The sequence below is a fragment of the Phycodurus eques genome, chromosome 6 (genome assembly GCF_024500275.1).
Source record: "Phycodurus eques isolate BA_2022a chromosome 6, UOR_Pequ_1.1, whole genome shotgun sequence".
Taxonomy (NCBI): domain Eukaryota; kingdom Metazoa; phylum Chordata; class Actinopteri; order Syngnathiformes; family Syngnathidae; genus Phycodurus; species Phycodurus eques.
Window position 1 is genome coordinate 17,175,355 of NC_084530.1, and position 27,801 is coordinate 17,203,155.

General features: G+C 40.0%; 1 protein-coding gene across 1 annotated transcript; it reads left to right on the plus strand.

The window, feature by feature from the left end:
• Positions 1–504: 504 nt before the first annotated feature.
• Positions 505–27,765, plus strand: nup133 (nucleoporin 133). Its single transcript, XM_061680642.1, has 25 exons — positions 505–742; positions 1,673–1,788; positions 3,277–3,380; positions 3,639–3,872; positions 4,989–5,159; positions 7,932–8,087; positions 8,496–8,566; positions 8,632–8,779; positions 10,088–10,238; positions 10,313–10,467; positions 12,014–12,105; positions 13,106–13,269; positions 14,448–14,542; positions 15,592–15,816; positions 16,501–16,623; positions 17,556–17,655; positions 18,849–19,100; positions 20,853–20,986; positions 22,462–22,620; positions 22,817–22,952; positions 23,939–24,057; positions 24,811–24,891; positions 24,992–25,056; positions 26,606–26,694; positions 27,586–27,765. Exons 1-25 carry the CDS (start codon positions 624–626, stop codon positions 27,720–27,722), a joined length of 3,396 nt encoding a protein of 1,131 aa, XP_061536626.1. The 5' UTR covers positions 505–623; the 3' UTR covers positions 27,723–27,765.
• Positions 27,766–27,801: the final 36 nt, after the last annotated feature.

The following is a 27,801-nucleotide window of genomic DNA, read 5'->3' on the forward strand; positions in this document are numbered from 1 at the left end:
TGAAATAATTTGAACGCGACTGCGTCGTCATTTTGAGGGTGTGGCACCGAGATAAAAGGGATTATTAAACAGAAATTGATGGGAAAATGTCAAAAACAATGGGACAGTGAAAGGAAAAGAAGACAGTTTTACAGAATTAAGTAGAAATGTTGTGAGAAGAGATAGATAGGGAATGACAGAAAACAAGAAATAGTGATAAGAGTTACATTTGACACACTGGTTTGAACAGGACATTTTATACAATATAACATGTAATTACAACCATTGGTCAAAAATATGTTATGGAAAGAAGACAAATGATAAATATTTTGAGAAAACAAAAAATGAGACTGGAAGTGGTAGTAATAGTGAAAAATAGTAAAAGTTATGAAATGATTTGTTTTTTTAAGGGGAACAAGTCTGGGTAGTAGAAAGATGACTGAGCTACACTCCATACCAGTAGGAGGTAGTAATGTACCTAAATGTTGCTTGCCAACCAACATAAAAACACTAATCGAAGAAGAATGACGCCATTTCCAAGCGACTTCACCGCGCGCTATTTGGTCTAAAGACCTCACAACAAGGAACCTCTGAGTGAGTTTTCTTGATGATTGAGCCTCACGGGACGCAGTAGAGGTTAAGCCATGTTTTCTCCGCGTACCGGCCCGAGTTCGGCCCGCCGGCAACAAAACAGAACCCCCGCCGGGAGAACGTCCACCAACAGCCTGCTGCTCACGCCGCGGAGGACACCTTTGTCGGCGAGGTAGCGACAAATTTGTTGCTTTGTTCTCTCTGGATGTTTTTTTTTTTAATTAATTTTTTATACATTTAAATAATTGATTTATGTATATGTGTTGTTTTATCATATTTGAATAAAAAATATTGGCGACTCCGGAGGATGCTAGCTTGTAGAAATATTTATTCAATTGTAAAAACAAAACAAAAAAAAACTAATGGCATAAAGAGAAAGTCTTCATTTTCCGTTCGGATTATCCTCAATAGGGCCGCGGGCGCGCTGGAGCCTATCCCAGCTATCTTCGGGCGAGAGGCGGGGAACTGATCGCCAGCCAATCGCAGGGCACATAGAAACAAACAACCATTCGCACTCACATTCACACCTACGGGCAATTTAGGGTACTCAATTAACCTACCCTGCATGTTTTTGGGATGTGGGAGGAAACCGGAGTACCCAGACAAAACCCACGCAGGCACTGGGAGAACATGCAAACTCCACACAGATGAGGCCGGATTTGAACCCGGGTCCTCAGGACTGTGAGGCAGATGTGCTAACCATTTGTTCACCGTGCCGCTACAGAGGAAGTGTTAGTGAAAACAGGCAACCACGAACAAATAAAAAAATAAAAAAAACCTTATAAAAAAAAAAACAGTTATACACACATAGATGTCCGAAGTCAGGTCACAGATCTCAGGTCACTCTTCACAAATTTACCTATTAGCCTTTTTTCTGTGGAACCGACCCCAAGTTATTGGCTGAACAACTTACTTATTTGCTTGTTTTTTTTGGGGGGGGGCTCTTTATGAAAATGCTAGCACGAGTGTCAAATCCCTCGGAAAGTAGTACAATGAAGCCCTGCATAGTCGCGGTTCGGCATTTGCGAGTTCACAGGTTTTTTTGTAAACTATCCTCCGTCATCCCTGAAAAACTGTGTTTGTTTGTTTGTGTCGAGAACAGACCGACGCCCACCCGTGAGCATAGCCACGCCCCCTTCGGTGGCCTCAATTATGACGTCCAAACGTTCGGCTCTTCGCTGCCTGTCAAAGTGATGGAGGCGCTGACCGTGCTCAAGGGTAACATGTTTGTCTGCGTGTTCATGTCAGTGATGGGTACGGTGGCCTGGAAGTGCAAAGCAATATAACAAAATGTAAAACACCTTAACATTTCAGAAAACACAAAAACGAAACACTTTAACATTTCAGGAACCACAAAAACAAAAGCAGAAACACTTTTACAAAAAGACGAAACAAATTACAATTGCGGAAACCCGGAAAGGGAGGGGCCCATTTCACAGACATTCTTGGAAATCCCACGACCTTTTGTCGGCAAGACTTGCCCCAGTTCCATATTTTTGGCACCTGCATCGCGGGAAGGTTATGCTCCGCAGATGTAACGAGATGTCCAACTCAAATAGCGATTGTATGTACGGATGCCCTGAACAGTGAGCCTGTATAGTCCTTTAATGCTGTATATACAATAGATTGTACTTGATCACATTTCTTAAACCATACAAAAATAGATTAAGAGTACAGGAAGAAGCAGGTTTATAGAGAGAGAGGATGTTGGCGAGAATTAAAGGGAAAGTGTGGATATTTGCAAGGAAGCTGCTGGCTCCATTCATTTTTTAGCGTACCGAGCGAGGGATCTACCTTGCATACATTCTGGTCACAAGCTTTGCTTTTTCATCGACGGGCACATTATACTTTATTAATATAGTTTAGCATTGATGTTAAACAACATTTGATGCTTTACTTACTATATATATGGCTTGAGCCGAGGCAACTCGGCGGCACAGCTCGCAAACACGGAAATGTACAGTATTTTCACCGCAGGGGAAAGCTTGTTTTTGTGTTTTCTGAAATGTTAGTGTTTCACAATTTGTTAATTTGTTTATTGAAATGTTAAAGTGTTTTGTGTTATGTATTTGTGGTTTCTGAAATTTGAAATTGTTTCGTCTTTTGTTTTTGTCATTTCTGACAAGTCTTGCATTTTTCCATTTGAAAATCTGCCATTTGTGCTTTTGAAAAGTTATTTTTTGTGTAGTGCGTGCGAACCTGGCAACCCACCAGTATGTGATGTTACAGAGTGCACGTATTATGTAGTGGCCTCCAAAGATTATTACATTTGGATTCAAGGATTATGTTTTTGATCAAATTGGCAATTGGGAAAAAGAGATCGTTTGGAAGACAACAATCATGACGTCTAATTTAATTCTAACTAAACTACGTTAACTTCACAGGTTAGCTCACTGGTAGCTGTTCCAAAATTAATCTCTCCCCACAAGTGTATTTAAGCTTCCTGTCATTCAATTGAGAAGACAATAAGGTCATAGACAATACAGAGACTTCTTTGGGAACATTAAAAACAATGTGAGTGCACAGACACTTAGAACAAAGTGGCTAATGTGCAGACTTTTGGCTTGCTTTACCGATGTAATGACTTGACTTGCTTGAAATTTAATGCAGAATTAATTGACTTGCTTGAAACGGGTTATGGTTAAAACTTGAGACTTGATTCCCGTCTCTGGTTTGAGTGATGACGTGCGTGTCCATGTCCTCCAGTCGAGGAGCAGATCTCGGTGAAAGTGAGCGAGAGCGGATGGGCCTGGATGGTTTGCGGAGACAGGCTCATCATCTGGAAGATCTGCCAGACGGCCGTGGCCAAGGTGCGCCTACATTTTGTACACATTTACAATGATAGTTTTGGCATCTTATATATATATATATATATATATATATATATATATATATATAATTTTTTTTTTATAAATCTCATGTACAAGTGACCTCGTCCATGTGTCCATTTTAAAAATCTAATTTGGCACAAACGTTTGCCGATTCCTGCTTAACATGCTCACAGCATTTAAGTCTCACAAGATTTTGTTTGACTTCGAACTCCACTTTTTCTAATTTTGTTGTTGCAGCTGTGCGCGTGCAAGGAGCTTCAGCTCCCCAACAGCCAGTACGACTACACGGCCGAGCACGTGGCCGTGACGTCAGCCGGCCCACTGGACGCGGCGCCGGTGCAGGCCGTGACCGTGCTGGCCGTGGCAGCTGAGGGTGCCGCTCGTTTGTGGCCCAGCTTGTCTCAGGAGGGGAACTACGCCGAGTCCGACCTGGACCTGGGAGACCTGTGCTCCTTTGTGGTGGCCGTCACTGTAAGCCACAACTTTTAACACAGTTATTGTAGTTAAGTAGTAGTAGTAAAGTAATTTTTATGTGAATAATGGAGGATAGCATAAAGAAAAACTTGAATAAGCATAATGCGACCAATAACAACTAACTTTTTACTTTTTGCTATATATATAGTGTCACCAGAAAGTATTCACACCCTTTCACTTTTTCCACATTTTGCAGTGTTACAGACTTATTCTAAAGCTGATTTTAATATAGTTTTGTTTTTAAAAAAATCTGCAGCCTCATGCTTTTGCCTGGAGAGAATGTTGAACAATTGCACAGTGTTTGCACAAAACATCCATGTTTCTGCAAGAAAGCAAAAAAAAGTAAATAAAATAAAAAGTCAGGTTAAGGCTACAGCTGAACTTGATTTTGGGGTTAATCAGAGGCACTTTAAATGGTGAGAGGTGTGTGCTAACTCCCATTTAACATGAGTTTGAATGTGATTGGTTCATTCTGAACTGAGCCAGATCCCGAGTTCCAAGTGGGTGTGCACACTTGTGCAACCACATTATCCCACTGATTTTAATTCCTCTCTGAAAAAAGATTTTTTTTTAAATCTTAATGGAGTTGTACATGTTCTAGGTCATATTAATAGTAGAAAGGTTTTGAAATGATATCACAGAAAAAACACTTCACAAAAACCTGGTATTGTAGCAGGGGTTTGTAGACGTCTTTTGCCCACTGTAGATTAAAAAAAACAAAAAACCTGAACAGGTGAATTTGCAGGGGATAGAGCCCCCCTGCGAATCGCGTAAATCCGTAAGTAGCTGACGCCCGCCCCGCAGCGAATACGTGAACTCGCTGACGTTCTTGTCCAAATCCACAAATAAAAATAGAAAAATATGTAAATTTTTTAACAAAATAAGTTATTCTAACTTTTTTATTAGTCATAATTTAAATGATCATAATTATTAATTAATCAATTTGATTAATGAATACAAAAAATAATAGATGAATACAGAAATGTTGAATGTATAGGTCAAATTGTGTATTTTACACTTTTATTTTTTTATTGTAATAACAAAATATTTTTGGGGTGACCAATTACTTAATGAAATTAAATTGATCCACTTGCTGTTCTTTCCTCCTTTCAGGGCGGTAGCTTCGTGGTGTCCTCGTCTAAGAGTCGTATGTTGCGTGTTGGAGCGGACGCTTCCGGGAGGCTTCAGTACCGAGCGCTGCAACAGGGGCAGGGCATGTTGTCCGGCATCGGGCGCAGGATGTCCAGCCTGTTCGGCATCCTGTCGCTGCCCGCCAACGACACCGTGAGTGCTTTCATCTTTCAACGTGTCTATTGTCATATGAACTACAAAGAAATATGTTTCCCCTGTACAATTAAATTCTTACCTCGCTGTCCACATGGATGCCAACATACCAGTGGAAAAATATAGAGAGATAAATATGACAGATCTAAATACAAATACAACGATGCCTTGACTTGCCTGTGAATATTCTCATTCATCCAGGTCCTTGTATTTTCAGAGCAATTAATCCACCTCAATTGCTCAATCGCTGGCTTCTGGTTGTTTAAGACCCAGTGCACACCAAGCAATGCAGCCGCATCCGACTGAACTGTCACACAGTGTGCGAGGTGCTGCACCTAATTGTCACGAGCGGCTGACCGTCAACCACTAGTTTTGCAGCGAGTCAAAATTTGAATCATAGGAGACCGGCTTTGCAAAGATGTAACAGACAATCAAATATGCCATGTTCCATGTCTCATGAGCAATTCACAAACATTTCTAGTTATGAATCAAGACTCAGCCGGCTCGTACCAGTAGAGTACGGTCCCCTCCAAAACTATTGGAACGACAAGGTCAATTCATTTGTTTTTTTTACATACTGAAGACATTTGGGTTTCAGATCAAAAGATGAATATAAGACAAAAGTTCAGAATTCCAGCTTTAATTTCATGGTATTTACATCTAGATGTGTTAAACAACTCAGGACACAGTACCTTTTGTTTGAAGCCACCCACTTTTCAAGTGAGCAAAAGTATAGGAACAGACGTTTAGCCTTCCATCCATTTTCTGAGCCGCTTATCCTCACTAGGGTCGTGGGCTGTTGGAGCCTATCCCAGCTATCTTCGGGCGGGAGGCGGGGTATACCCTTAACCGGTCGCCAGCCAATTGCAGGGCGTATAGAAACAAACAACCATTCGCACTCACATTCACACCTCCGGGCAATTTAGAGTCCTCAATCGTTTAAATTAACTTAAAATTAATAACATTTAATATTTGGTGGCATTACCCTTACTTGCAATAACTGCATCAAGCCTGCGACCCATTGACTTCACCAGATTGTTGCATTCTTCATTTGAAATGCTTTTCCATGCCTTTACTATAGCCTCTTTCAGTTCTCATTTGTTTCTGGGGGTTTCTCGCTTCAGTCTCCTCTTCAGGAGGTCAAATGCATGCTCTATTGGGTTAAGGTCAGGTAATTTACTTGACCAGTCTAAGACCTTCCACTTTTTCCCCCGATGAAGTCCTTTGTTGTGTCGGCAGTGTGTTTTGGGTCAATGTCTTGTTGCATGATGAAGCTTCTCCCGATTAGTTTGGATGCATTTTTCTGGAAATTGCCAGACAAAATGGTTTTGTAGACTTCAGAATTCATTCTGCTGCTACCATCATGAGTTACATCATCAGTAAAGACTAGTGAGCCCGTTCCAGAAGCAGCCTTGCAAGCCCAAGCCATGACATTACCTCCACCATGGTTCTCAGATGAGCGTGTGTAAGCAGATCCTTTCTTTGGCCTTTCCATCACTTTGGTAGATGTTAATCTTGGTCTCATCAGTCCAGAAAGCTTTGTTCCAAAACTTTTTTGGCTCATCTCTGTACTTTGCAAAATCTAATCTGGCCTTCTGATTCTTTTTGCAGACGAGTGGTTTGTATCTTATGGTATGGCCCTCTGCATTTCTTAATCTTCTTCGAACAGTGGATTGTGATACTTTCACCCCTGTCCTGTCTGGCAATTTAAAGAAAAATGCATCCAAAATAATCGGGAGAAGCTTCATCATGCAACAGGACAATGACCCAAAACACCCTGTCAACACAACAAAGGACTTCATCACTGTACAGCATATAATGTGTTTTAAAATATTGCTTAACTACAGTATATTTATAATGTGATACCTACCTGTGGAAAAATCGAAGTGTGGAGGGTCTCTGTCGCCAAATGCACAAGACCTTTTACAACAAAAATTAGATTCCAGATATGAAGAGAGATAAAGCAGGCCTCTGCCAAGCTGTACCCATACAGTGTATACAGTTTATATATACGTACATTTTGTTTAACACTAATACTTAACTATATTAAAAATTAATATGTACCTACTGAGTTTTTCCATTGCAAGTTCTGTGTGCGAGAGTCAATCACCTGGTGTTTGCTTGTCAATCGCTGATTGTATTTTTTTCCTGAATACCCAGTTCAGTCAGGTTCGGCCATGTCGCTTGGTGTGCCATGCAATTTGACTACTCATTTTATGTTGACTTGTTGAACATTTAATAATGTACTGTAAGGATTGTGTTTACATACACTACCGTTCGAAAGTTGGGGTCACTGATGAATGTCCTTATTTTTGAAGGAAAAGCACATTATTATTTTTTTACAACATTAACAATGTTTGGATTTCTGATTAATATTTTCTTCATTGAGGAAAAAATGCTTTTTCTTTCATAAATAAGGACATTTAGATGTTATCTAAAACCTTTGAAAGGAAGTGTACATTTTTGGTCAAAAGAAAAAAAAAATTCCAAGAGGAAGCACTTTTTTTTTTTTTTTAAATGATCTGTAAAGGAAAATAAATATTTATTTCTGTTATTTCAGTGCAAGTTGATGGAAATTACTGCTGGCAAAAACGTTTCAAAGGAAATCCCAGAAGGGGAAAAAAAAGTTGAAATAATTTATTGTCAAAATAAATTACAATTAGAACTTTTATTTTTGTGGGAAAATGTTATATTGGATTTTAAAGCCACATTGCCCAGCCGTAGTGCAAAGTGTGATGTTTGCTGGTTGACTTTTGTTTGTTTTTGGTGCAGCTCCACAGTGTGCTGTGGGTTGGCGAAACCAGCTGCCTCTACGCGCTTACCAACTCACGCCTCAGCAAATGGGAAGTGGACGAGAGATCGGAGGAGCAGACGGTCAGTTGGGATGCCCAGCGAGCTCTAACGGAGAGCATCGCTGACGCCATCTGGGTCAGTAAGCAGGAGCCAATCAGAAGCCGTGGCCACGGCGACTCATGAATTTTTAAAAACGTACATTTTTACAGGAGTGTTAGCTGCACACGGAGTGGCAAAGAGCTGCACAATGTCCGTTAAATTGATGCAAAAACTGACCAAAACAGTTGAATTCTACATTTTATTCCTTTGTCATTACTGTATGTTTTTATAAGTACAGTACTAAGAGTGCTATTTCTCTCATTAAAAAGACATGACATTTCCATTAATTTCAATGGGGAATGATGATTTGAGATATGAGTGTGTTCTATTAACAAATCGAACTTGTATCTCAAGGCGTCACTGTAGAGTATCTAACCGGAAGATAGGTCAGGAGAAGATGCATCTTATTTTGTGGTTCATGTGATGCCCTGTTACCTCCACCAGGGCTCAGAGGGCAACTACGAGGAGATGCGTGATGGTGTAAACGTGACTTTTCTGGACATGAAGCTCAGCCAGTGAGTTTGTAGTTTGTCTTTTCTTTTTTCTTCTTCTGTATTCAAACTGAGCATTGTGCTCCCAGGGCCGGGCTGGTAGTCCTCGCCGCTGCCTGGCACCCATCCGACAAGCCCTGCCTGGTTTACTTCTGCCTGGTCACCCTGCAGGACGTCAGCAATGCCATCTCCAACCAGTTCACCGTGGAAGTTACCAACTACAACCCCTCCTTCCTGGTGAGTCCCCCAAGCACGTCTGGATGTCATAGTTGCGGCCCTCTGCCACTTTTGGAGGGATTTGCAAGTGAAGCGAGTGGGTGTGTGCGAGAAAGGCAAGCGGTTAGGAAAATTACTCCAAAGGGAGCTTTTCCATACTCAGAAACATACCTTATTTATGTATACATGCCAGACGTGACACCCAAAATTTGGCTCATTGGCCACAAAAGGTCTCAAGCAGCCATGCTTCAAAAGGCATAGAAAGTATGCCATTTTGGTATGAAGTGGCCATTTTGGCTCAGTAGCGTCCCTCCAGAATTATTAAAACAATTCAGTCCCCAAACATGTTTTTACTTAACATGAAATGTAATAGATGTGTCTATTACGAGTAGACCAGGAAAAAAGTCTCAAGAAGCCATGACCCAAGAGACACAGGAAGTCCAGCATTTTTGGTTTAAAACAGGCATTATGGCTAGATCCCACCCTCCAGGATTTTCAAAAGAATTCAGCCCCCAAATTCATTTTTATTGAAGAACATGAAATTTAGTAGACATGTCTGTCATGAGTAGACCAACAAAAAAAGGTCTCAAGAATAATGCCCGCAAAGACACAGTAAGTGTTGCCCTTTTGGTTTTGAAGCATTTTTTTAGGCTCTCTTTGGCCATTTCCTTCAAGAACAAATTACTTTTTTTTCTAATTATTAATTATTATTAATTATCTATCTATCTATCTATCTATGGATGGTAATTTGCGAACAAAATAATTTTTTCCTCACTGTATATGGGCGAAGCATGGCAACGAAATTTGACAAGGCGTATTTATCTCCGTCTAAATGTACGGTTGGTAGGCATGTCAAGCAAGTTATCCTCCCTGAAAAAACACAGGAAGTCTGCCATGTTGGTCCGAACCAACACATTTTAGGTTAATTTGGTCATTTTCCTAGGGTCTTTCGTGGAGATTTGGTCCAATTACTAATAAATTTGAACCTCTTATATTAGACAAATGGGTGACACTATATTGCTCACAAATTTAAATTTTCCTCATTGTGTGTGGGATGAGGTGCCATAAAACAGGGAACTCTTATCGTTGCAAGCCGCTTTAATATTTACTGTATTTATGTTTTTCTCTTTCAGACAGGCCCTTCAATTTGTCTTGTTCAAAAAGCAAACTTTATTTAACAGATTTTTTTTATTAGTGCTTCCATTTTAGTAGGAAAATCAACATCAAATACTGTTGTTAAACATAAAATTGTTCTTATCTTTTATTGGGGATGCCTGTGATAGATTAGATACTGACGCTCATGAGACCGTGGCATAATGTTTTTCTAAGAACGAGTCTGAGCTGCACGCTACACGTCTCCTGCTGCCGCCTTCTCCCGGTGCCACCGCCTTCCTCTACAACGAGGAGCTCGTCTTCGCCTGCTCCACAGGATGCGGCAGGGCTGGCCTTCCTGACGAGAGGATCCCCTTCAAATCGCCCGGTCAGCTCCTTGACAAGACTACAAACTCTGCCTGATGTTTTTGGAAGTGATTTGAGTGTGCGTGTCTTCGTCAGGTGATGGCGTGCGCGGTGGCGGCTGCTGCGCCAACCTGCCCGTCTTCTTCTCTCAGAACAGCGGGCTGGTAGCCGTGGTGGCCCGGGAGAGCGCCTCCATCCTGCCTGAGACTGTGGAGGACTCGTTGTGCTCGTCTCTGGCAGCGGCATCGGAAGTAAGATGCCAAAAACTGAACCTTTTGTAGCTTGCACGCTACATCTTAATCAATGATTCCCAACTACTGGCCTGTGCCACGTTAGTGTGGCTTGAGAGATCATCAGGTGTGCCATGGGAAATTTTCCAACATCACTTCGTCAGAAAATATTTACTACAAATATTGTGTCTTTGTTCATCTAGCTATGCCAGCGACATATATAGTGGACCCCGCTATTTCGCCCGCAGATAATTGAATAAAAAAAAAAAAGATAAAGAAATAAATAAACCCCAAAATTCTAAATAAGTTGGGATAAACTGCCAATAAGTATTTTCGGGGTTGTTCATGACACAACAATAAGGAAGACACTGGGAAAAAATTGCATCCATGGTAGAGGTCCGAGGCAAAAACCGCTGCTGACCAAAAAGAACATAAAGGCTTGTCTTACTTTTTAGAAGAAAAAAAAAACCATCCGAATGATTCCCAAGACTTTGGGGAGAATATTATACGGGCTGACGAAATGAAGGTTGATCTTTTTGGAAGGTCTGTGTCTCGTTACATCTGAGGTAAATTTCAGAAAAACAACACCCTACCAACAGTCAAACATGGGGGTGGTAGTGAGATGGTCTTGGGCTGCTTTGCTCCTTGAGGATGGCCTAACCAGTTATTAGGTTTAGGGGGCCATTACTTTTTCACAAAGGGCCAGATACCTGAATAGTTTTTTCATTTAGAAACAGCATTTTACGTTCACTTGGGTTATATTTGTCTTATATTTGTTTAATGATCTTAAACAAAGTGGGGAAAGGATGCAAACAGATAAGAATTTCAAAAGAGGGCCAATTATTTTTCACAGCACTGTATTTGTCTGTTAAATCCAAAAATCTATTAAATCAGGGTCCGTTAGTTGAGGTTCAACTGTATATCAAATCAATTTTCACCCAGATTTTTTTGTTACGGGTTTTTAATGAAGAAACATAGCACTGTATTGTATAAATTATATACATATACTATAAAAGAAAGAAAATGTAACGAAATAAACTGGTTTTAGAAAGCGTAATTAAGCCGAAAGTCTCTCACACACGTAGTAGTACATTTGTGTGTTGATGTTCCTTTAAAGGGGGCATGGCCTGGTCAGTGACATCAGGAGCCTGGCATCAGTCGGGTTGGCGAGTGTTGGCGTGTGTTGGCGTCTCTTTGCGAGTGTTTTCATTTTGTATTTGTGTATTTGACTGTTCGTCCTGTTCATTACACAGCTAAAAGTACAGCAGGTTCTGTAGCGCCTCCCCCAAAATCACTCGAGCGCAAGCATACCTGAAGCTAGCTTGTAACTCAAATTTTGACCCACAACACAGAGCAAAAAAAACAACAACCAAGCGACAGCTCGTAACTCAAAAATGCGTTGGTGCGCTCGTAAGTCAAGGTACTATACTTTGTGTGACCTTTTTGTTTGGTGGTATACCGTGTGATTTTTCTAATGTAAAATATGTGCATTGGCTCTGAAGCTTGGGAAACACTGGTCTAAATTAAGTTTATGATCTTAAAATAAGTAATGGTGTGCCCATTGAAGGTGTCCATGATGGAGCAGCCCTGCCGAACTGAGCCAGTATCTCAAGAGGACAAACCGATGCTCCTGAAGGCAGCATTCTTGCAGTTCTGCCGGTACCCAGCAACAACAAATTGCATATTTTTACCTTTGTATTTTAATGGAGTCTACTGTTAGCTGTGAATATCAAATGTATCTTCTTTTTCGAAGACTCATCTCAAGAATGTTAGACAAACCAGCCACTTTATTACACTTATGTGATAGATTAACTGCACAGGAGAACTTCGATAGAACTGACTAAAAGGGCGGGGAGGGGTTGTCGTACGATATAGCCGATTGTCATTATGTTATGATATGGATGTACACCCAATGTCTTTGTTGTGGATTGATGAAAGTGGTGTTGGGAGGTAATTTTTTTTATTTTATTTTTTCCTCCCCAAAACTTTCCAGGTTCACTACTTAGTTCATGGCTATGTTCACACTGCAGGTCAATTCAGATTTTTTTTCTGATTGTTTTCATGTCAATGTGAACAGTACAATTCCCATTTTTTTCATATTCGACCCAGGCCTCTTTCATATGTGGATAAATCGGATACGTGTCCGGTGCAGGTGCAGAATGGGTCGCGCTCATCCGAACTATGCGTCATCAAAAAACAGCAAACACCACAATTGTTCGACCAAACAGATGTAACTAAAGCAACAACAGACGAAGGAGCAGAAAACAGTCACTGGTGAAAACAAGATACTTTCAAACTGATAACTGTAAGAAAATGTTGGCTCCGGTTGCACAAAATCCTTGAAATCGCCACAAAAGCATCATGACGAGACCTACGCAAGGGGCCGTATTTACTTCCGTGAACACGGCGCCTCGTGTTTGTGGGCATGCGGAATGTGACTTCCTGTTTTGTACACATGCGTGTGACATCATGAACTCATTCCGTCCACAGTAGAAGTTACCTTTGTTTTTGTAATGTGACGGACTACATTAAAAAAAAAAAAAATCGGACCTGGAAAAAAATCCGAATTTGGGCTCAGGCCCTGCAGTGTGAGTGTAGCATGAGTGATTTTCAAGAGTGTACTCTATGTAAGTTTCGTTATCTTCTTCCTCCTCCTTAGCAACGACCTCGTGGGCGCTCAGGCGCTCACCGACGAGCTCTTCCCGACTGGTGACGTTGTGGGAGAGGGCGGCGAGCTGGATGCCATAGTGACCCAGATCAACCTGGACCTGCTGGATGACTACCCGGCCTCGGACCCCCGCTGGGCCGAGTCTGTGCCTGACGGTGTGGATGGACCAAGATCATAGAGCGTAACATGTACAGTGGTACCTTGACTTACGAGTGCCCCAATTGACAAATCTTTCCAGTTACGAGCTGTTTCTTGGTCAATTTTATCTTTTTTATTTGTGTTACAAGCCAAAATTTTGTTTACGAGTGAGCCTTGGATACGTAGCCGCTCGAGAGTAGTGAAAAAAACGGAGCCATTAAGGTACTGGAATGCCTTTACATGTGGGCAAGGAGAGCCACAGTCACCCATGCAGTTTTAGTTTTTTATTGAACAGGACAAACAATCCAACACACAAATAAAAAGTACTTGTTAAAGCTATTGTAGGTCACAACTCCCACTCACATGCTCACACGTGTACTAACCGCCCAATTTGACTCTAGCTCCTGATGTCAGTCACTTGGCTACGCCCCTTAAAGGCACACATCCAATGTATGAATACTACTGTACGCACAGTAATTACACTTTATAAAAAAAAAAGTTTATTTCTTTAGATTTTATACAATGCAGTGCTATTTTTCTTTGTTAAAAAACGTAACCCAAAAATTGGTGGTGTTTTTTGGGGTGCTGACAGGGATTGCTGGTATTTCAATTGGAAAATTTAATTTCATATACAGTAGGTTCCCTAGCATATTTGTGTTTCGCTCCTCGCAAATTCACATTCATAGATTTTTAAAACTATTTTTTACCTTTGTTATAATTTGAAAAACTCAGGCCAAAGCCATGTTAGATTTACAAATATTGCTTTGTGAGTGGGAATGTGAGTGGACGAGCTTCATTTAGGCAGGCCATCGCTCTTTCTAGTAGGAAAGTAGTGCCTTGCCACCATCTTGTGTCATCTATAGTGCATTATAAACCTTTTTTGGGGGGGGCGTCAAGTACTCACGGATTTTCGCTCTTCGCAGCAGGTCCCCATGACGAGCGCGATATCGATCTTCACTTGTGAGTCAAGGTACCACTATATGAAGTAATGAAACGAATGGGGCTATAAAAGGTGATGCCGGCACACGTTGCTGTCATAAATGCTCTCGTATGTGTCAAAGTTGAACCGTTTTTTTTTTTTTTTTGTTTTTTTTTTTAACTTATGAGCTTATTCATAGAAACATTTGAACTCGTCAGTCAAGGTAGCACTGTATAGTGTATAAAAATATTTGTAATTACTTTTTTGTTCTTCCAGAGAGCGCTGGGTTCCCACTGACGTCCCTCATTATCCTCCACCAGCTGGAGGACAAGATGAAGGCCCACACCTGTTTCATGGACTTCCTGCTGCAGGTATACGAAGACCACCTCAGGTTCTCTTGGTTTTCTGGACCCCTTTCACACTGAGCTGGTGACAGTGCCGATTTGGCGCGGCTGTGACTCAGTTAGTAGAACTCGTCCAGTGACCGGAGGTTCTAAAATCCTGACTCAGACTGTGCGCTGTCGAAATGTCCTTGGGCAAGACACTGACTGAACCCTACTTTACTCCCAGTGTGCTTCCAGCGCCTTGCATGGCAGCAACCGCCCATTGGTGTATACTGTAAATGTGTGCGTGGATGGGTAAATGAATGTAACCCATCTGTAAAGCTCCGTGAGGGTGTTGTTAAACCACTACATAAGTGCATTCCATTTACAATTCACCATTTATTTTTTTTCTACCTGGTACTTGACTGGTTCTTGATTTTCTTTTTTTGTATTGTTTTTGACCTTGCTCTTGACTATTTTTTTATTTTATTCTTGATGGCGTAGTTCTTCACCTGGTTCTTTACTTGGTTTTTGACTGTTTTTTTTTTTTGTTTTTTTTTTACCTAGATCTTTACTGGTTCTTGATTTGTTTTTAACCGTTTTTTGACCTGTATCATGAATTTGTTCTTGACTGGTTCCTGTCTTGGTTTTTGACATAGCTCTTCACAGGGGTTTGATTTGGTTTTTGAGTTTTTTATTAAATGTAATTCTTGACTTGATTCTTGATTGTTTTTTGACTTGAGTAAATTTTTTTACCTGGCTCTTGAGTTGGTTCTTGACTGGGTATTAATTTGTTTTTTGATTTATTAATTTTTTTTTTTTTTTAAATCTAGTTCATGACTTACCAGTAGTTCTTGACTTGGAGCTTGACTGGTACCTTCCCACTGGGACTGCTGTTAATTTTGGCTCTATAGCACTCAAACACCACTGGCACTAGCACGGTGTAAAAGAGGTACACTGGGTTCTTGAATTTAATTCTTCAGAATCAGAATCAAAATCATCTTTATTTGCCAAGTATGTCCAATGTTATGTTCTTGACCAGGTTGTTATTTTAGACTTTGTTCTTGACATGGTTTTCGTTTGTATTTCCCGGTCAGGTGGGTCTCCTGGAGCGTCTGGGCCACATTTGGGTGCGCTCGTCCCCCATGGCCACACGACTGTTGCTGTGCGAGCACGCCGAGAAGCTGCAGGCGGCCATGATGTTTAAGAACCAGCACACCAAACACAGCGACTTGGTCAACCGGGCCATCGGCACCGCGCTGAGCCGGAATAACGCTGCCGTGCCACCCAGTCTCACCGGAGCCGACGTCTTCTTCCGGGAGGTGAGACAGGACACAATTTATCCAGATGTCCAGGAGTGGGTTGGGCTTGCTGTTTACACGCACAATCTGGAAAAAAGGTCGCAAATGCAGCCAATTTTGTCGCATTCTCAAGCCTTGCATACATACACGTAGTGTGTTCAATTGTGAAGTGCCTAAACTTGTGCGACTTGCAACGTGTGGGCATTTCAGCCCATCATAATTCACGTGACAAGCAGAGAATCACCGCATTATATATGTTTGTATGTGTTGTGGCGCCATGTGAAGGTTTATGATTACCGTATCATCTATGCTAATTTCCGTTAGCCCATCTATGGTGTTTGGCATTGTATTAAGCTAGCACACGTTTGTTATTATCTGAATGGTTGACCATTTTGGTTTTTAAATATACGTTGTTTCATTCAAATTTGGAATAAACCGCTTGAGCAAGCACGCTTCACCTCTTATTTAGAGAACTGTGCAAGCGAGTCTTCGTTTCCTCAAAGTGATGTCATACGATAGCCTACAATATCTTAACAGTAAGTGTTAAGAACAGTCGTGAGTTTAAATGTGTTTAAAACGTGTGTGGGGTGGGGGGGGGGGGTATTTTTTTTATATGGTCTCTATATCATGGATTTTCTCCTATAGCAGGTAGGCATAGACTGCATCTCCCGCGATAATTGGATATTCACTGTGTGTGTGTCACAGGTTTCGCAGATCTCTACCATCTTTGATTGTCTTCTGGAGGAGGAGGAGAGGAGCTTGAGGGAGAACCCGGTAGACTCGGTGCAATGGGCTGAGGTGGTTCTGACTGTCAACACCATCATCAAGGTGAGTGCCAATTTCACAACTGCTCAAAATTGAGAGTGGCTGGTTCCCAGACAGATTTGGGCAAATAGACAGACAACAAAAGATTTACTTGGTTGTTTAAGTCACACTTGATGGGTGCTCAGTCACTGCAGGCTAATTTACGGGAATTTTCGCCATTTTCAAATTAACCCTATTAATTTGAAAATTTATGACCTGTATCATGAATTTGTTCTTGACTGGTTCCAAATTAACCCTATTAATTTGAAAATAGGGTTATTTTTTTTAATTTTTTTTATATTATTTTAAACCATTCATTCATTCATGAAAATAGGGTTATTTTCAAATTAATAATAATATAAAAAATAATTAATATTAATATAATAATAATAACCCTATTCACAGTCTGACCTGGTCCCTATTTTCCACGACTAGCGGGGCCACTGTAATGAATTATCAAGAGTTATTGATCATCAATTAGTTGTTGATTAATCGTTACACCTCTATTCTGTTTGGAATGCTTCCAAACTTTATTCATTCATTCATCTTCCGTGCCGCTTATCCTCACTAGGGTCGCGGGGATGCTGCCGCCTATCCCAGCTGACTCTGGGCGAGAGGCAGGGTGCAACCTGAACTGGTCGCTAGCCACACATAGACAAACAACCATTCACATTCACACCTACGAGCAATTTAGAGTTTTCAATTAACAGTCATTCCCCGTGGTGCCCGCTTCCAAACCTCCCCATCTTAAATTTTCAGCTCAATTTACAGGAAATTTTCCACCCCTTTGCAGCACTACTCCAGACAGGCAACTGTTTGTATACATGTTAAAAAGTCACTTTTACATCATATGTCCCCTGAAATGTGATCACACAAAAGATACTAAACCAGATGAACGAGTGAGAGCGTGTTGTACATTTATTACCCGAGTCTGTGGTCTTGTCTTATTTTTGCAGGACATGCTACACGCTGCCAGTCAATACCGAGAGAGCAAAGCATCCATGTACAGAGCGTCTGATCATGGCGCCGCAAACCCTGAGTACATCCCATGGACAGGTGAGTCCAGCCAGTTGGGTCTAACTGCTCCAGAATAATATGAATCAGTGGAGCATTCCGTCTTTCCATTTCCAGTTGGCAATCAAAACTAAAAGTAACAGCTAATGCTGCCATCAGAAGAAATATATGAATGTTTTCCTTCTGTTCTGTCTGTTTACCCCATACTGACTGATATAGGGTCGCCGTAACCAATTCATACAGTATGCCCCCCACAGAGTCGCGGTTGGGCATTCAGCAATCCGCAGAAAGACTTGCCTGTTTTCAATTTTTGTGCTCAGGCCAAAGCAGGAGTGTCAAACTCTTTTTTTGTCTTGGGCCGGATTGTAGTTATGATTTCCCTCAGAGGGCCGTTAGAACAGTGAAACCATTCATTCATTCATTCATGTAAATGTTTAATTATCACCAAAACATTTTATTACCATTACACAAGAAATTGAGGGATAACTAGTTTTGAAATCAGAAGACAAGGTTAATAGTTTCTTCAAGTATTGTTTAGGTTATTGTAGAAGAAGGGGTTGGTCACAGAAAAATGCAATATCTCAACATTATTGTTTATTATTATGACAATTTGGAATTTGGGTACAGATTTTAGCAAAAATCACGGAAGTTGACAAGCATGATTTGCTTTCGTGTTGCCACATAAAATGACGTGGTGGGCCACATCTGGCCCCCGGGCCTTGAGTTTGAAACCAATGGGCCAAAGCAATAAAATTATTTATTTGGCGCCATATCCTGGAATATTGGTGTTTTTTTTAGGTTTAATTAATTGATGTTTCTTCGTCTGGAGTTGAGATGTCCTGTTTGTTGGTCGTCCATGAATGGACCTTGTGGGCATTTTAAGTTAAACTGAAAGTATGTTTTTGCTTCATCTTTTGCGATGCAGGCACTAATAGTTGGTGTCGTCTACTTTTCCAACATTTATTTTTGTGTGTAAATACCAAAAGGTGGGTTTAATGTCTTGATATTCTTAGTGTACTGTGCTAGTACAGTACACAGTACTAGCTAGCTTATGGCCTCTATAGGCAACTGCCCCAAAATAATTGGCTTTGTTTTTTGTGTTAGATTGAAAAACAAATAGCAAAATAATCAGTAAATCTTTCAGTTTTTGATTTTTAATTGCCAATTGAAAATGGAAAGAAGAAATGATGCACGGATTAATATACCTAGCGTTCCTCATCCTGCTCCTTCCGTAGCGCTGGGGGGCACGGGCGGAATCCGCACGGTCATCTCCCGCCAGCACGAGCTCATCTTGCGCTCCATGTACCCCCATGCCGACTCGGAACTGCGCAGCATGTTGTGTGAGCAGCTGGTGGCGCTGTTGGACTTCTACCTGGGAGGCTACGTGGCCCAGCTCAACTCCTTGAAGCAGCAGCAGGACCAAGAGCGCTACAACAGCCTGGAAATGGAGTACAGTCAGCGGAGAGCTGAACTACTGGCACCACTATGTGAGTGGATTAACACATACGCTCTACGCTAGGGAATGAACCGATTAGTCGAATTTACAACTCTGCGTCGTTTAACGCTTGACGTCAGCTAATCACGTGTCTTTGGCATCTTGCCTTCCAATCGTCCAATTTACAGAGGGCTTTCGACTCGCAGGGCTGCTTCTGTCACCAGACAGTGGCACTGAAGAGACAACAGGAAGTAGAGCTGGATGAGAGATGTTGAGGTTCTCTCGAGGAGTGACCAGGTTGGATAGGATTAGAAATGAGCTCATCAGAGGGACGGCCAAGGTTAGATGTTTTGGAGACAAAGTTAGAGAGAGCAGAATTCGATGGTTTGGACACGTCTAGAGGAGAGTGAGTGAGTATATTGGTAGAAGGGTGATGAGGATGGAGCTGCCAGACAAGAGAGCTGGAGGAAGACCAAAGAGAAGGTTGATGGATGTCGTGAGGGAAGACATGAGGGCAGTTGGAGTTCGAGAGGAGGATGCAGGAGATTGGCTTACATGGAAAAGGATGACACGCTGTGGCGACCCCTAACGGGACTAGCCGAAAGGAAAAGAACAAGTGTTAAATAGGGAAGGGGGGGGCCGATGGTATTGCTGCTATTTTTAAATATTTGTTTCAGTGTAAAGAAATTATACTGGCTGATTTTAGCTCTTTTGAATATCTCAGTTTTTTTAGTAAAAGGTGATCCAAAGGTTATTGTTTTAATAATTTATAAACCTCCAAGATACAATGGAATTTTTATGGAGGATTTTTTTATAACTACTGTCAGTTATTTGGACTGACTAACTATTTTATCATAATGGGAGACTTTAAAATTCATGTTGACAATAACATGGGGGAAAAAAAATCTAAAGAACGCTCTGCTGTACTGAACACATTTGACCTCTCAACATTTGACCTCTCAACATATAACGAGTCCAACCCACACTCAAGGTCATATCTTAGACCTGGTCATCTCTAAGGATGTTGAAATTGTATCAGTTGGCATGAAGGTTCTGACCATTTTTGTGTGTTCTTTGAAATACAAATTCTACCAAAAGTTCAGGCAACCTCTATCTCTATTAAGAAAAGGTACATAAATGAGAGTACCACCACTAAGTTTATGGAGACCATTGCTGTGCCACAAACTGTGAATGCTGAGACAGTTGATGAATTTTTGGATAAATTAACCTGAAAAATCTCAAATGTCATGAATGTTGTCGCTCCTATTAAAACGAGGACAATCTTAAGGCGACCTCGACCACCGTGGAGGAGCACTATGATGGTCAATAGCTCTAAATCAAAAAACTGTTGCAAAAATGCTTCAGCAGCTGAAACCATCAAAACAGCTGTCTTGACTCAATACCATCTGACTTTTTCAAAGCTATTGCGAAGTCTGTGCCCGCTGATTTGCAGCAAATAATCAATTGCTCACTTCAGTCAGGCGAGTTTCCTACAGCTCTTAAAGTAGCTGCCATTAAGCCTCTTCTAAAAAAAAATAGAACGCGGGACGCTTCCATGCTAGCAAGCTATAGACAAAAAGTGCAGGAAGTTCCCATTTCACAAAGAAAGACCAGAGCCCGGATTCAAACCCGCAACCTCAGAACTGTGAGGCGGATTTGCTTCTTTCTCATTCACCCCGCCACGATAAACATTTGTAAAATCAGGACTCTGATTTTATGGTATTTATGTGTTTTATTTTAAGGCCATGTGGTCCGGCCTTAGCAGAATATGTGATGACTGTTGGCGTGACTGATGTTGTTTCAGTGGAGCTGGGTCAGTACCAGTGGGTGGCGGCGTTGGCCGAGAAGTACTGCGACTTTGACATCCTGGTCCAAATGTGCGAGCTGACTGACAACCAGAGCCGCCTGCAGCACTACATGAGCAAGTTTGCAGACCAGGTAGACCTCGCTCTCCATCTTTGTTAGCATATTTTAGCTAAATGGCTGTGTTGGGAATGCCTACCTATCCTCAAGTTGGCCATTTTGTAGTGCTTTTAGAATTTGTAGAGGGTTTAAGTCATCCCCTATATTGTGCCCTCAATGTATCCCACAATGCATCTTGAAAAGTAGTGAGCAATCCATTGCGCCAATACAAAAAAACTATTCAACGTTACCTGGCCCTGTGTGAAAATGTAATTACCCCCTTGTTAAATAATGAATTAATTGTGGCTAATCACAATTGTTGGTTAATTTTTACTGATCACGCCCAAGCCTGATTATTTCCAGACCTGTTCATTCAAGAAATCACTTAAACAGAACCTGTCCCGACAAAAGACCTAAAAAAGCAGCAACAAAATTACGTAATCCAAAGAAATTCTAGAACAGTCAAGAAATAAAGTAATCCATATGCCATCCAGCACTGTAATTAAAAAAAGTATTTTTAATTTTTTTTTTTTAAACTCGAATGTTACTGGCTGTGTTGAGTCATTCATTCCCCACTCCCTGATCCCTATATAGGGATTTTTATTTTCTATAGTGCGCTATATAGTTAGGACCCAGCCATTTTTTTAGGCCATGTAGATTCCGATATTTGGCATAATGAAAATGTATTAATTAATTTTTAATTAATCGGTTGATTGCTTCTCAAATATATATAATGAATAAAATAACTTTTTCATGAAGTGATGATTTCAAAATAAAAACCAGACGCCTTTCTCAGATGTCAAAACATGTCATCTTTGACAGGTTATCATTTTAAATATGTGATGGACAGAGAGAGAGTTAAACTGAAATGGGAGCCAATCTTATTCATTTTTTAAAAGTTTCCCAGAAAAGAATTTCCGTTAAGAAGCGTGCGTCTTACCCAAAACTTTCAGCTGTTATATGTGGTGGATTTAATAATGTGTTTCACATCTCCACTTGTTGCTGACAGCGAGAAGCAGAAGATTTAGCTGAAAAAGGACAATCGTGCTGAGGAGCTTCTGTAGCATGAATGTAACTCGGTAATCTGCCCATGTTCTTGTAAATAATGGCCACCCGATAACTGAGACAGCACGTCATTGTCTCGGAGAAGATGCCTATTGGATTCAAAGGAGTCACAGCTCCATCTAATGGATAAATACCGCATGACATCGTTCTGAATGACTCAATATTGAACAGGATTTACTGTTTCATGAGAGTAAAAATATATCGGCCTAATATCATCTGATTGATTGGTTGATTGATTAATCGGTGAACCCCACTATATAGTACACTTAAAAATCTTAAAAATGTTCGGAATCATTCACTCGTTCCTACTCCCTTATCACTACAAAGGGATTTTATGTGGAAATTTAAAGAGCTAGTTAAGTCCACTATGTATAAACATCCATCTATAATGATGAGGGAGTAGGGAATAGTTTTGAAAGCAGCACGCATCTCCCCCTGGCTTGCAGAACTTTGCGGACTTCCTGTTTCGCTGGTACATGGAGAAAGGCAAGAGAGGAAAGCTTCTGTCCCAGCCGGCCGCTCAACACCAGCAGCTGGCCGGATTCCTGCAGGCGCATCAACACCTCAGCTGGCTGCACGACATACACCTGGACCACTATCACACTGTACGTCCTGCCTTCACTTACCTCCTGCAATGCCTCCTCACCTGCATTCCTTCCTTCCTTCCTCCTACCTACCGCAATACTACCAGAATGTACCTAATCCTCTTTCAATTACCACCTTCCCATCCTTACCTACTTCCTCCAAATGACGAGCACACTGTCCATGCTTCTTTCACTTCCTTCCCTGCTTTGCGTTCAGGCCCACAGGACGCTGTACAAGCAGGCCAACATGGAGACGCGTTACTTCACGAAGAAAAAGACTCTGCTGGCTCTCAGCAAGCTGGCAGCGCTGGCGTCCGATCTACCGGAAGACGAGCTGGGCAAACAAGTCGACGGTAAAACCGCGAAAGCCACTTGACATGTTGTCCGATAGCCCGGAAGAAAAGAAAATCTCAGATTTAAAGAAAAAAAACAAAATCCAATTTCTTATTTCAAGTGGGGTTTTTCCCCCTTTTTCACTTTCACTGTAACCAATCACATTTCAAATTTGTCCTCACAGGGCCAGCTAGCTGGCATTGTCAGCATTTTTCCGTCCTCTGATTGGTTGGTCAGTGCAAGCAATGTTCGACTAGCAAAACACATCTGTAGTGATCTGCATACGTTAATACATTCCATAATCATTAATCATCATTGCCATCCCTGGTGAGTATGATGACATATGATGCGACACTGGTTAGTTGAAGCAAAGCACATCAGTGAGGATGTTGTTTGAACTAAAGAAGCTGCAGAAAATATATTTTCCCACAAAAAAATTCTAAAGAAAAAAAATATTTCACATTTTTCCCCCACAATAAGATTTTACCACAATAGCTTTTTTCAACAAAAATATTTTTTCCCTGCAAATGTTTTTCCACAAATAGATGTTTTCCCTCACAAAATAATTCAGCTTTCTACAAAAAAATATTTTTTTCCACAAAATAGTTTTTTTTTCTTCAGAAAATGGATCATTTTTTTCCCACAAAAAATACAATCCCAAAATATTTATATTTTAAAATATAAATATTTAAAATATAATATATTTTTTACACCAGTGTTTTTTGTTTTGTTTTACAAAAATATATTTTTCCTCAAAAATCATGCTGAGCAGTAAATTCAATTAAGTCAGTGAATGGCCCAGCCAACATGAAAATACAAATTTTCCTAGCACGAAAATATTTTTTTTCACTAAATGTTTTTTTCCCCACGTTATTTTGCCCACAGTTTTTTGTTGTTGTTGTTGTTGTTTTTTTAAATCCACAAAAAGTCAGCCAGCCCCCACCCACACACTCACACACAGACACAAAAAGTTGAAGTTTGAAGCACGTCCGCCTTTTCCCCTCAGAAATTGTGGAGCAGGAGCGCTTCCTGCTACACCAGGAGACGTTGCCCAGGCAGCTTCTGAAGGACAAACAGCAGAACCCCGACACCATGCCACTGCTCAGCGCTCACCAGCTGGTCCAGGTAAGAGACCCCAACTTTGCGAGTTGACGCCTTTCTTTGTCACGGACTGTTGACAGTAAACATGCAACACAAGACATCATAGACAGGTATTTATTACTTATCTTTCATCGCCATCTTATCCAAGTACTAGTATGCGCTTTGTCCTCACTTGCAGGACAATTCAGCTTACTAGCAGAGCAAGTGTTTCACTAGTTATGTTTTTCCACTACTAGTAGATTTCTCTTTATCATTAAGAGAATTCAGTGTACAAAATGGCGTCAAAGCAATATTTTGTTCTCAATGAAACTCAGAAACTCACATCAATATAGTTCCTTGACACCAAGATGGAGGTAAAGCAACTACTTTATTCTTAATGAAGATCCACAGTTCACGTCAACATAGTTCCTTGACACGACAATGGCGCCAAAGTACTACTTTCGTTGCTTTGGCCTGAGCACAAAAACAGTGAAAAGGTGAGTTTTTCAGCGAATAAGAGGATCATTTCCCCAAAAATTCATGTATAGATGAATTTGCAAATGCTGAACCTCGAATAAGCGGGGTTTCTCAGTTTATGCCAAATATACTCACACGAATTGCATTAGTCGATCACAATCTTCTTTTTTTCATTCGTTCATTCATCTTCCATTCCGCATATCCTCGCAAGGGTCGCGGGCCACAATCTTCTTTTGTTTGTTTGTTTGGGAAAGTTGTATCATTTGTGGTAGTCTTCAATCCAGCGGGGAGCTGAAAGTCAACTTGTGTGCTTGTGCGCAGCTTTACATTTGCGACGACAACCGCAGAGCCAACGAGTACGACTTCAAGAAGGCTTTGGATCTCCTCCACTACATCCAAGAGGTCACTTCCGGCTCCCGTTGCGCACACTCTGCATTCCGGTGGAGGCCCTTGACACATCTACAATTTCTGTGTGCATGTGTGCGTTTTCCCATTCGAGCAGGAAGATGACATCAACATCCACTCGCTCAAATGCCAAATCCTTGGAAAAGTTCTCAGGAGAGATGAGTAAGAGGCAGCTTTTTATTTGCATTTGTTATTGAATTCAATATTTGCAATCTAATAAACATAAATGAAATACACATATATAAGAAATATACTATGTATATCATATAAACGAATATTTGTTAATTCAAATTAGCACATTCAAATGATTATATTTGATACGATGTTATAGCTACATATAAATAAAATATTCATACAAGCATAACTAATGTACATTAAAAGTGATCGTTTAAGTTTTTACATATATTTTATAAAAAAAACTAATACTTAAGAATGCAGTGCATATATTGTTTACATTTTTGCACAAATGTTTTTTTACATGTTTTATATTTGTTAGTCAGTTAACATGTTAAAAATACAAATGAAGTTTTAAAAAATAGTAAATATATACATAAAACGTACATTGTCATTTTTAATTTACATTTGAAATTGTTTATCAAAAAAATATACATAAAGAAATCTTAAAAACAAGACTAAAATGTATATCAAGAAATATTTTTGTCAAAAATAAAATTAATATAATGTAAAATTGAAATATACTAAATATATTAATCCAAAATCCAAATGATATACATAAAAACAAAAATCAAATATACACATTTTATTTTTAAAAATATTTTGAATAAAAACATTCGGTATGTTACAAAAATTACAAAAATCAGATACGGATTTAGGATTTTATGCCACTTTTTATGTAAAATATGTGCCAACATGTTCTGCCCAGAAATCAATGTAATTGATGTTAATGAAATGAGAGATCAAAACCATGACTCTTTGTAGGAAAATGCAAGGATGTTTCTTATTAGTTTCAGACAGAAATGTGACGTTTAAACAGGGCGGCGTCCGCTCGAGCCTTCTGAGCATCTAATTTTGATGATCACATTGATCACCAGAATTACTTCCAACTTCACAGAAAACAGGAATAATAATAACTCACTACCATATAATTTTGTTTTCATCGCGGATTCCTATGAATGTGTGAGTTTCTCCGCCAAAATCGAGAAACATTTTCATCTTTGTTAGAACCACACAAAATCTCAACCAAATTGAAAAATTGCAAAATGAGGTGGTCAAGGGATTTCCCAACAACATAATCTGAAAAGAACAAGTATTACCTTGTGCGAAACAATGAGTAAACACGATTTTGGTGGACCTCTGCTAAATTCACATGCCTGGATCCCAGCACAAAAAAAATGGGAAGAAAATGGCGGCCATTTTTCTGGATTTAGTAACAAAAATACAAATACGATCAATTAAATGTGAATGCAAATGTTCTCCAAGTGCTAGCAAAACTAAAACTAATAATCTTTTAATTGTTTTCGAGTTTTGTTTAATATCAAAATAGACTACATCAAATGATGATGGATGCACATCAATAATAATCCATATTTTTTGTTCCATGAAAAATTCTTGTATTGATTTTGGATGATTGAAAATGTTGGGGAGGAGCTCATTGGTGGATGCGAATTGTCGGAAGGCCCATCTTGTCGGCCGCCTCAACGGATTGCTGAGTGATGAGCCGACGTTGACCTCCTTTCTGTTCCTCTTCCAGTTGGTCTTCTGCCGACGGAAATGATGACCCGCTTGAGGCCGCCAAGGACAGCGTCTTTGTCAAGATCCTCGCCAAGCTCGCCGACGAAGGTCACACCCAATTAGTATTAGTAGTACAGTATTTTTTTATTCTTCATCTTCGTCGTCGTGGTTGTGAGCTGTGCAAGACGTCCTTTTATTCTAAAAAGTTCAATATAGGAGATATTGTGTTGCATAATAGTCATGAATTATCATGCAATCACTGTATTGTGGTGTTATTGGTGTATTTGGCAAAATATTGCCTTTTCATATTGTGTCGCAAAAACAAAATCATTAATACAATGTGCGTAAAAATCTATTTATAATAAATTAACCCAAAAAATACAAATAAAATGTGAATAAAATTAACTTTTTTTGTTTTTTCAAACTGTCTATTATAAAATACAAATACTGTATACATTAAAAATCCATTTTCAAATTTGACAAGTCATCTTTTTTTTAAATATTGATTAAGAAAACGTAAGATTTACTATTATTTATTTTTTAAATGTTTATCATAAAATATAAATAAAATATACATGCATAAAAGTCAAAATTGTCCTAAAGTTTTTGTTTTAATTAATGAAAGCAATTGTTTGTTGCCAAAAAAAAAAATAGAAAATGCATAAATATTTTTGGGCGATATTGAGGCAAAAAATGTTGATTAAAAAATGGCCTTAAAAATAGAATAAAGATTTTCTTAATCAGATCATTTTAAATTACGTTTAATCGCAAAATACAAATATAATACGTAAAATTGACAAAGATCATGTTCTTTATTTATTTTTTCTTTTGATTTCAAAATTAAATAAATAGATGAAAATAAAGATTTGAAGAAATGACGTCTGCTGTTTGCGTGTTTTGGCTTTCACAAGAAATTTATGGATAAATTGTTGCTTGTTAAAACTGTTGTTCATCGTGAATATAATGTACTGTAGCCTAATGTCCATTGTGATGTTGCAGGTGTCAGGCTGCAGACGTACCTGCCGGAGGTCAAGGAGCTGCTGGAGCTGGATGAACTGAGTGCTCTCAAGTCCAAAGCATACTTTGAGTTTGTCTTGCGAGCCAATTACGAACATTACCTGCAGGGGCAGATGTGAGCGCCCAGCCCAAGATTCTCCTGACTTTTTTCCAAAATAAAGATATACACTTTCTTTTGCATCTGGATGTGTGCTTTCT

What these genes read in the sequence shown, in the direction of transcription:
- nup133 (XM_061680642.1), top strand. Translation starts at nt 624, where the DNA reads ATGTTTTCTCCGCGTACCGGCCCGAGTTCGGCCCGCCGGCAACAAAAC. An exon ending in GGCGCTGACCGTGCTCAAGG is followed by an intron (nt 1,789 to 3,276) that starts GTAACATGTTTG and finishes CATGTCCTCCAG; the next exon opens with TCGAGGAGCAGATCTCGGTG. An exon ending in GGCCGAGTCTGTGCCTGACG is followed by an intron (nt 13,270 to 14,447) that starts GTGTGGATGGAC and finishes TTGTTCTTCCAG; the next exon opens with AGAGCGCTGGGTTCCCACTG.